This window comes from Brassica napus, chromosome C1 (assembly GCF_020379485.1).
Source record: "Brassica napus cultivar Da-Ae chromosome C1, Da-Ae, whole genome shotgun sequence".
Taxonomy (NCBI): domain Eukaryota; kingdom Viridiplantae; phylum Streptophyta; class Magnoliopsida; order Brassicales; family Brassicaceae; genus Brassica; species Brassica napus.
In genome coordinates, this window is record NC_063444.1 from 35,617,994 (window position 1) to 35,627,827 (window position 9,834).

Genomic DNA, 9,834 nt, shown 5'->3' on the forward strand with positions numbered 1-9,834 from the left:
TTAGAATTTTATTTCAAATTAACTTATACATTTAAAATTATAAAAATAAAATAAAAATATTATGACATTATCACTAAGAAAACAAATTTAATTTCTGATTGTTTTAATTTATTTATTTACATTATTTTTCCAATTAAAACCGCACTATTTTCTTTTAGCAAATCCATATTTATTCTCTAAATTGCATGAATCTCAATTACACTGTACCACACTTAAATTTCTTATCGCTTATATTTTCAAAACCGTAGCTATCATTCGACCCTTCATCTCACTTTCCTTTTTTACTACTCACAATTATTTCCACTTGTTTTAATTTATTTATTTTACATTATTTTTCCAATCAAAACCGCACTATTTTCTTTTAGCAAATCTGAACCTCAATTACACTGTACCACACTTCAATTTCTTATCGCTTATATTTTCAAAACCGTAGTTATCATTCGACCCTTCATCTCACTTTCCTTTTTTATTACTCACAATTATTTCCACTATCATTTTCTTTTTCATATTATTATCATCTTAAATATAATAAAAAGATTTCTCATATTTATTCATGCCAGCAACGTACGGTTCAGAGTATCCCACTACTTCCAATAGTACTTAGAGCATCTCCAAAAACCACTCTATAACTTCAAATATAAAGTTTTTTGCTCTCCAAAAACAAACTTCAAAACTTCAAATTTGAAATTTTGAAGAATGAAACTCTATATTTAAAATTTTACTATTCAAAAGTTTCATATTTTTATTTGCATTCCTTACAATCACACATCAACTTTATGATTCATAAATATTTTCTCGTTTATTGTTTTAATCTTTGAAATTTTTTTATCTCATAAATATTTTAAATTTTGTTTACAGATTTTAAATTTTACACATAAAATTAAATAAAACTTTAAAATAAGATTTAAAATATTTTAAACTAGATTTAGACAACAATAATATACAAAAAAAAACTTAACAAAAATATTTTTAAAAAATACATGAAGACATAACTATTACACAAATTTAAATATTACAACAACACTAATAGCCAGGTAAGTTTGATCTGGAACCTTCAAAATTTTCAAATATTGTCCAAATTTTTTTGTGTAACTGAAGATGGTTGTTGTTGTTGCTTTTGATGTCTTTTTTCGTACAATTCTTTCTTGTTCATATCGAATATATTCACAAGTATTAATATCATCAAAAAGAAATTAATATTTTAGCAATATTTTATGTTTCTCTTTTACTTTCTTATTCCGGTCTCTTGTATTTACAAGTATCAATATTACCCGATTTCTACAACTTTTAGCTCATAATCTACAAAGTAAAAATGAGGAGAGCCATTTTTAATTCGATATGCACTAATAGATCATATATGCATTACGAAAATCATTTTATGAAATAATATGGTATTTTGTTTGAAGTTTAATATTAATTAAGTTATTTTTATTTAAATTTTTAAATTTTAATAGAATATTTTATTAATTAATATTGTTGTAATATGTTTATATATGTGCTAGTTATTTACAAAAGTTTTATGAATTCAAATTAGTTATGACAAATATAAAGACCATATTATAAAATATAAATAGTTTTGAAATTGAGTTTGAAGTTTTACTTTTGGAGAAGAAAACCTTTAAAATTCAAATATAAAGTTTTGAAAACTTCAAAATAGAATTCTTTTTTGGAGATGCTCTTATATATGTTAATATGTTATGCTTAAAGAAACACTGCTCATTCGCTTATTAGTGCATTGAAAACTGAACGATCCAAGTACAAGTAGCCAGGTAGATTCTTGCGAACATGAGGAAATGAGTTACATTTGCAGTACAATTATGGGAAACTTGACTTCATATTCATGCTCTATTTCCAGAGGAGTTTCGTCCTTGGAAACTGGTCGGTCCTCAGACCATAGCTCCATGTTAACCGTTCCACTGTCCCAGTTGACAATACATTTGACAACCTGACTAACGTCAAACATGTTTACCAGCTGTAGATTGAGTCTCTTGTCCACCAGCATCCATTTACCTAGAAAACAGAAACATAATATGAGTTTAAACATATGTTACATGCTCGATATGTTTGGAAAGTTGTTCTTTTGCCGAACAACTACTGTTGATCAATAAAGAAAGGTTTTCCACCAGTTTTAAACCAACCCTTTTGCTAGTGTTTTTTTTTATGTTGTTCATTAAAGCGCAAGTGTTTCTACTGCAGCTATTGACTAAAACATGAGAACAATATGAAGAGCGTACAGGTACTACTTACCATGTGGGAGGTTGTTTCCTTCATATATTTGCTCTCCAGAATCTGGCCAAACCTCATGCTTTGAACCATCAATCGATGTGAAGGACACAAACGATTCAGTTGGATGAAAAAGAGTGAAAGTTGGATGGACTCTTAAGCATGCCAGCCTGCAGCGTTTAGTAACCATCACCAAATGAACCTTCTAATGAATTGCAAGCAACCGATATTTGTCTGAAAAATCTACTTAAATTACACAACAAAGATTACTAAAGATTTGGGTTTCACTGCTACGGTTATGCAGGCCCGGTCCGTGGGGGAGGCAAAGGAAGCGGTGGATTAGGGCACAAAAGAAATTATCTTATTTTTTTACAGCTAATTTTTTCATTAATTTTTCTTTTTAAATTCACCCACCTAACTAATGTAGATAGTTTGGTTTTGATTAGGGCATCCATTAGACCTGGACAGGCGCTGCGGTTATGTAACCTTGCAATAATGTTAGGAAAGCTTGAAGCAAGCAGACAAACCTTGAATATCCACCAGAACCAGCACCGACACTTCGAGCTTCAATGGTAGAGGCAATACGAAGAATGTTGGGGTTGTCACTAGGCATGGTAATTTTACGCTGAAGAACCAGTCCACCGCCTACATCACCTTCTAAGATAAGAGATTCTTCTTCACTTGCATGTTCTAAATCCGTCCTACATGAGATGAAACAATCAGTTCAGATTAACATAAATAAAATTAATGCAGAGAGCGTTGCCTTCCATAACATGAGAAACTGATGCAGCAGGGCACTCTTTGCTCTATTGTATTTTATATCAAGATTCAGCCTCTTAAAAAAATAAGTATGTGTGAAAGAGATTGTCAAAGTAAACTTACTCAATGATATTATATTCCTCAGTGCATCCAGATGACCGGTATTCAGTACTGCTGTACTCTTCATAGCCATTGATATCTATCCTGCTATGAAGCCATTGAACTCCTGAAAATTGTAATCAACAAAAATTGTAAGTAATCATGGACACAACCTTTCTCATAAGCTTTACTTGTAAAAAGAAAACTAATTATTACCTGATGGAACATGTGACATGGATAATATCCTTCCACCAATCCAAGGAATTATATTTAGTTTCCAATTGCCATTGTTCAGCTCAATTGGGACTCTTGAAAGTTCCATTCCCTTTTGTCCAGGTAGCATTTCCTTCTCAGGTATCAATTTTGTATTTTCTACATTTTAATAATACACATTGAAGACATTATTTATAAGTTCACAAATAACTATGTAAATTTGAATTTGGGTCTAGCTATTTCTTATGAATATGTTCGCAAATTCATGCAGATGGCTAAATATCAAAAGGCTACAATGACGAGCCACACATACTAAGATAGAGGCTAGCAGCTATATTTTCTGAAAGAAGTGTACATCAGTATGTAACAAGGTACCAAAAGCAATACATCTGACTAGTTACAAAACTGATTACACACGCAGCTGCATGCATATTTAGAAGATGAGATACTTACCCATATGAATTTTGAAGCTCTCATTGCTCTTGGTTATTAATTCTGAAACTTCATGTTTTGAAGGCACATTAATCTGGATAGTCTCTCCATCCATTCCCCAAGCATCAAGCTGTTCAACATTATTTTATATTCAATTTTTTTTGAACTTTTAGTTACACACAAGATTTTCTTAACAAGAGAAAGAGCGGTACCATTGCACCGCCTCCTAGTAATAGCCGGACATGAACACGGCGCTTTGGCCTCTGCCAATCTCCTTCAGTTTTTGAAACCTTAACAGTAACAATGGACGAATGCTTCTCAGCAATGTAGTTTGTGATTAGAAATTTTCCTTTAGTGTAGCCATATCCATCTCCATCATCCTCAAACAAGAGGCCTTCAGCTTTGCCTGACATAGAAGAGATTGACAACAGTAATAAGTTGCAAGATGAACAAATCTATACTATTATTTACAATTGAGTTTTCGGAATATAGTTCTCTCATTTACTTAACAGATTTGAAAAATATAAATTACCATTAACGAAATGGCTTATTTACTAATAAATTCAAAGCAAAATTAAAACAAAAATTCAAATGGTGTTCTTTTATTTCCTATAACTCAACCTATATAATTTGATATCAACAAGTCAAAAACAAAACTAAATTGTAATCACAAATATTTATCTCTAAAAAACTATTTTATCAATTTCTTTAAAAAACTAATTTATTTCCGCTCAAGGCGTGAGAGAATCAGCAGTTTAATATACTATTTTTGCATAGCCTTATCTGGATCATAGGCTAAACTTACCATTTTCGTCTAATGACACAAGTAGGGTCAAGTCATCTGACAGAGTAAACTCCCCAACATGTAGATGTGGAGGAGCCACTGATATAATGGATCCACCTTGTAAATATAATGTCGGTAAATCCTGACACAAAGAAACGAGTAAACAACATGTGGAAATCATGAAACAAAAATCTAAGTTATTTACCAAAGAAATAAGGGGAGAGAGTCAGAACTATCAGCAATCATACCGGATGTGAATCTTCAAAATCAAACCTTAGCCAAGTTCCTTTGGGCATTATGTGATGCAATTCATGGGATCCCTGATTATTTAAAGTGCTAGACAATGATAGAACAAACCAAAGACAACTTGATGAGTATATGATTTGCAGATTAAACTACTGAACAACTCAAAATAATGAATAAACATTTTTCCTGAAAGCTTTTACAGTTACAATGACAAAGAAAAACAAATAAGGTGAAAATTTGTGATGACAGTGTTGTTATTCAATTGTGCAACACCTCATAAGTTGTTATTCATTATGCCCAACATATCTGATCACATGTTTCAATAATTCACTCTAATAGCATTAAACACTTCAATCGACTGGCCAAAATCAGAACATATACATAACATAGTAAAGTCATGACATGCTTTTGGAAAGGAAAGCAATGACTCTGAATAGGGAGAAGAAAACCTTGCATATATGAGAAGTGGACCCAAGAGAAAGGCGTTTTCAACAGTCCTTAGTCTAGAATCTTTCGGATCTGCATATAGAGAAGAGTAATATATAACTGCAAAAGTTCAGGAGATGGAACACAATATTTTACAAAAAAAGCTACCAGCAAAAAAGATTGGAGCTGCAACTGGAGCACCAGTTGTATGGGCAATGTAAAATAGGGTGTAAAAATGTGGTAACAGTTGGTAGCGCCTCTTCAATGCGGCACGACAAACTTCCTCACACTAATCAAAAGACAATAGCTCATAAGTGAATAAAAATCTCAAAACAAGATGTTGACTTTCTTTATAAGATGGCATGCATATCTTGTAAAAGTTATATTTTCAGGTGTATATCTTTCTTATAGTAGGAGAAATACCTCTCCTCCGAAAGACCATGGCTCATGGTCATCAGTGGCAACCTCAGAATGGCCACGACAGAATGGAAACATAGCTCCAACGCCCATCCAACGCCCAAATAGCCGCGGAGTTGCATTGCCACCAAAGCCACCTATATCTGGCCCTGATAAGGGCTGACCGCTAAGCCCCTGAATGCAATTTAACATATCATAGTTAAAAATAATGTAGCAATCGTATTTGAGAAACCTTCCAGCAAAATCATATTTTACTCATTTATGCGGCTAGCTCTACTAAAGTGAGAAAAGGTATGAAGTTATAAGCAGCACTGGAGCTTAAGGAACACAAGACACGATTATCTAATCTATTAAAAAGAGAGTATAAAATTAGATCACCCCTTAGTTTTACCCCTTATTTACAATATCATGCCATTGAGATATTTATTGAACATATATTTAAATATGTTTGTCTTTTTCTAATTTAAATTATAGATTTATTTAATCGAATCTTAACCAAAATAAATTTCCATAAACTTTGAAAATATTGTTAATGTTAAGAATAATTATCATTAACGATGTAGAAATTGTTTTTTACGTGTATAAAAATGAAACCAAACACTTCAAGTTCTAGTTAATGTTTAGGTTTATAAATTTTTAAGTTGTCAAGATTAATTAGGCGTAAGAGTCGCACAAAATAGATCAATACTAATTATTGTGAATGATAATTCCAGTCAATGGTTTTATGTTGTGATAAAGATGAAGCGAACTCTTGAAATTCTTACCAGCTGAAGCACCATGGATATAGACATATGTAAATGCTCCCAGGTTGAAAGGTTATCTCCTGTCCAAGTAGCAGCATATCTCTGGCTCCCTATGAATCCAGCCCTTGTCAATACAAAAGGTCGCTTATTCTTATCAGCTAGATCAATCCCTTCATAAGTTGACCTTGCCATCAGAGTCCCATAGACCTAGACAGTGACAAAATCATCATTAATGTGTTAACTTCAAATGCCTAGCATGGTACCTAAAACATGCAAAAAGACAGCTACCGCAAGAAGAAAATGTTTATATTTTGGCTAAAATGCATATACATTAAGAGACCAACAACTTCTTTGTCCCTTCAAGTTTGATCTACCTAGAGAACTCAACACAGACATTCATAAGAGTCTTAGCAATAATAGATATTTGTAATAGTTGTATGTCTGTCTATCACTCTATCTATTACACACACAAAACCACTATGTAATGTGATAATCTAGAACGGGAAGGCCTCATTGCAAATTTATATAGCCAATACAACTTCATACATGCATAGGAAATTTTAAAATTGAGTAGAACAAGAAAAATACGTTGTGGTAGTGTGAGTGGTTTTGAACACCTCCAAGCTCATCGTCTCCACAGTGAATATTGTTCTCAGGCATTGTCTTTGTCACGGTCTGCGCATAGACAAAATAATAACACATGAAAAATGGAAAAATATTCTGACTAGAAAATAACAAAAGACGAAAGAAAAGTTAGACAAAGTTTACGTTGAAAACTGCAGGCTCATTCATATCGTTCCATATACCATCAACACCATTTGATATAAAGTCTTGAACTAAACTAGCCCACCAAGACCGAGCTTTGGAATTTGTATAGTCAGGGAAAACGCAAGGTCCAGGCCATACTTCACCTAATGATCAAACATAACATGAAACCAAACATAAAATTTCTGCAATTTGCTGCATATACATCAAGATAACAAGACAAGATAGCATGAAAATCATAACACCAAAGTAATACCAATGAAGGGCTTCCCATCTGCTTGTTTAACCCAAACATCGTCTTTGCTTCCACTATCGTAGACAGAATAACCTTCCTCTTTCTTTATTCCAGGGTCAAGCATCCATACCGCTTTGAAACCATTATTATGAAGATAGTTTGCCAAAGCACTAGGATCCGGGAAACGTTCCTGAACGTTATATTCCATAAATTATTAATTTTGTTTCATACCATGGTAAGTACTGGTAAAAATATACTTGAAATGATCCAGAACAAAAAAAAAAATGCCTTGTCGAATGTGAAACAACGAAAACCGTCCATGTAGTCAATATCCATCCATATCACGTCTGCAGGAATCTTCTTGTCACGAAATGTTTGAGCTATCTGCAATCACTTACTTATAACCTTTCATCATTTCATCAGATTCACCAAACAACCAGACAAAAACACTGACCTCAGCCACGCGCTTCTCTGACATATAGCTAAAACGGCATTGGTGGTAGCCTAGGGCCCACTTTGGAGGCATGAAAACAGTTCCTGATAAATAGAAAGTATATAACTTTTCTTTTGCAAGAAGTATAAAGTATTAAAGCAGAATCATACTTGCTAAGGAACAAAAGTCAAGACGAAAAAATAGTCTCAAACCATATAAATTGCTTAAACAGTTATCATAACTAGTGATCTTTTCCATAGTCATTGAACCAAGTTAACAGATGATATACGATTAAGAGTTTGAAAAATGATTAAGGAGAACCATTAAAAAAACTTACCTATGGCGTGCGACAGGGACTCCAAGACAGCAGTGGGTGAAGAGAATGGACCAAATGTGATAATTGGATATGATGTTGGAGCGATTATTCTTATAATACCCTCTTTCCTCAGATCAATCTAGACAACAACAAAAATATGTTCTAATTGAAGAAGACATATTACATAGCAAAGAGGGCCCGGTCAGTAGTAAAAGAGGTGGCACCAACAGATTAAGCTATTCATATACCTCACACTTTTGTGTTGTATCAGCAAGAACACCTAGAGTTTCTCCAGTTGGAAGAACAACTAGCACCCATGGATGTGACTGGTACAGTGGGGTGGTTCCAGGGCCATATCCCCATGCATCAGTGTTCCATGTAAACACCTGAACATTTATATTTTCCAAATTAGTTAGGTGAAATAAATAGATGATTTTTAGCAAAAAAATAAAAATAAATAGATGATGTATGCAAAAGAGAATGACTGACCCGTTTTCCTGTTCTCTCCAACTCGCCACCAACTTCTCCCGTCCCATAAAACGACGTGCCAGGAGGAAACTGCATCACAAGTTACAATTAAGTACCAAAATACTGGTATGTTCTTAGATCATGTCAAAATTAACATTGTAAAATAAGTTTTAGAAGACGCTTATAACCTCGAAAGTAACAACTTGCTTCTCCTCAAGACAAACACAAGTAGGAGTATATGCTGGAACATTGTGACTTATAACCGAAACTTCCCTGTCTTTGATGTTTTTAAATGAAACACTTGGAAATGCAGCTTTCCTATGCTCCACGGAACAGTCAAACCGGAAAACTGCATCCTCCAAAATCGGCTCAAAAATCATTTCGGTTGGAGCAATACCTATAGTTTCCGAATTATCTCCACTAATTGTCATCTTGACTATGTTTTTTCCCTCTTCCTTCTGCATGCAAAGTGGTTGTACAAGTAAGTACGCCTATAACCTTTTTAGTTATATGTTCTTCAAGCAAACAGGAGAAAAAAAAAATTAGCCTCAATCTGAAATTTGAATGCTATTACACAAGTTATTGATAATCAATCAAACCAAAGCTCTGTATCAAGAAGTCAACTCAACGTCGACTAATCCTTTTAATAACTATACGGTTGATAGTCACCAAAACTCGTTAACGTCAAACTAAAAATCAAGTTAATCCTCCAAATGAGAGATATCAAAGGATGAACATAAGTTAAGGCGAAATAAATTATCAGAAATGTCAAAGATGACCATGTAATCTAGCAAGAAACAACCTGACTGTGATCTAACTGCATGAAAGAACAGCAACGGAGCGATCTGATTCAGCAAAGGAAGACAACAATCGTTAATGAAGAAGGAAGAAGATCGATTTCCTCTAGTCAATGCTGACGATGATTGTGCTGCTTATGTCAGTATATGAGCTCCCCATTGGTGGACACTGGACACTAAGTTTAGTTTTATTTTTATATTAGCCTCGAGTTCCACCATCTTAATATAATAAGAAGATTTAACGTTAAGAAAAGTAATATAATAATGAAAAGATTTACTGCAAACTACTAATTATAAAACGTACGAGTTCTTTTTGTGGTTTAAATTAATATAATTTTGTTTCAATGGAATAAAAAATGCCATGATTAATCAAAATAATCAACATATTGTATAAAGCTAGGGTTTTCTCTCTAATCCTCTCCGCCTCCAAGTCTTCATTCGGTAGTTCTCCGCCTCTCCGGTGTCTATCGCTCCTCGA

General features: G+C 33.4%; 1 protein-coding gene across 1 annotated transcript; it reads right to left on the reverse strand.

Annotated features, from left to right (window-relative positions):
* Positions 1 to 1,649: 1,649 nt before the first annotated feature.
* Positions 1,650 to 9,533, reverse strand: LOC125580709 (alpha-glucosidase 2-like). Its single transcript, XM_048745704.1, has 23 exons — positions 9,362 to 9,533; positions 8,748 to 9,017; positions 8,581 to 8,649; positions 8,340 to 8,477; positions 8,113 to 8,230; positions 7,797 to 7,879; positions 7,631 to 7,726; positions 7,364 to 7,532; positions 7,111 to 7,253; positions 6,931 to 7,017; positions 6,364 to 6,549; positions 5,606 to 5,773; positions 5,351 to 5,471; positions 5,206 to 5,275; positions 4,759 to 4,846; positions 4,532 to 4,652; positions 3,939 to 4,132; positions 3,748 to 3,856; positions 3,298 to 3,453; positions 3,106 to 3,208; positions 2,751 to 2,924; positions 2,248 to 2,393; positions 1,650 to 2,010 (listed from the first exon to the last, which is right to left on the reverse strand). The coding sequence occupies exons 1-23, from the start codon at positions 9,380 to 9,382 to the stop codon at positions 1,799 to 1,801; spliced, it is 3,042 nt and encodes a 1,013-aa protein (XP_048601661.1). The 5' UTR covers positions 9,383 to 9,533; the 3' UTR covers positions 1,650 to 1,798.
* Between the last annotated feature and the right edge of the window lie 301 nt (positions 9,534 to 9,834).

Bases quoted from the DNA above. Each gene is read 5' to 3' on its own strand.
- LOC125580709 (XM_048745704.1), bottom strand. From the start codon at position 9,382: ATGCAGTTAGATCACAGTCAG. The intron at 7,254-7,363 runs GTATTACTTTGG...TTTGATCATTAG, and splicing joins AGATGGGAAGCCCTTCATTG to GTGAAGTATGGCCTGGACCT. The intron at 2,011-2,247 runs GTAAGTAGTACC...TCTGTTTTCTAG, and splicing joins AGGAAACAACCTCCCACATG to GTAAATGGATGCTGGTGGAC.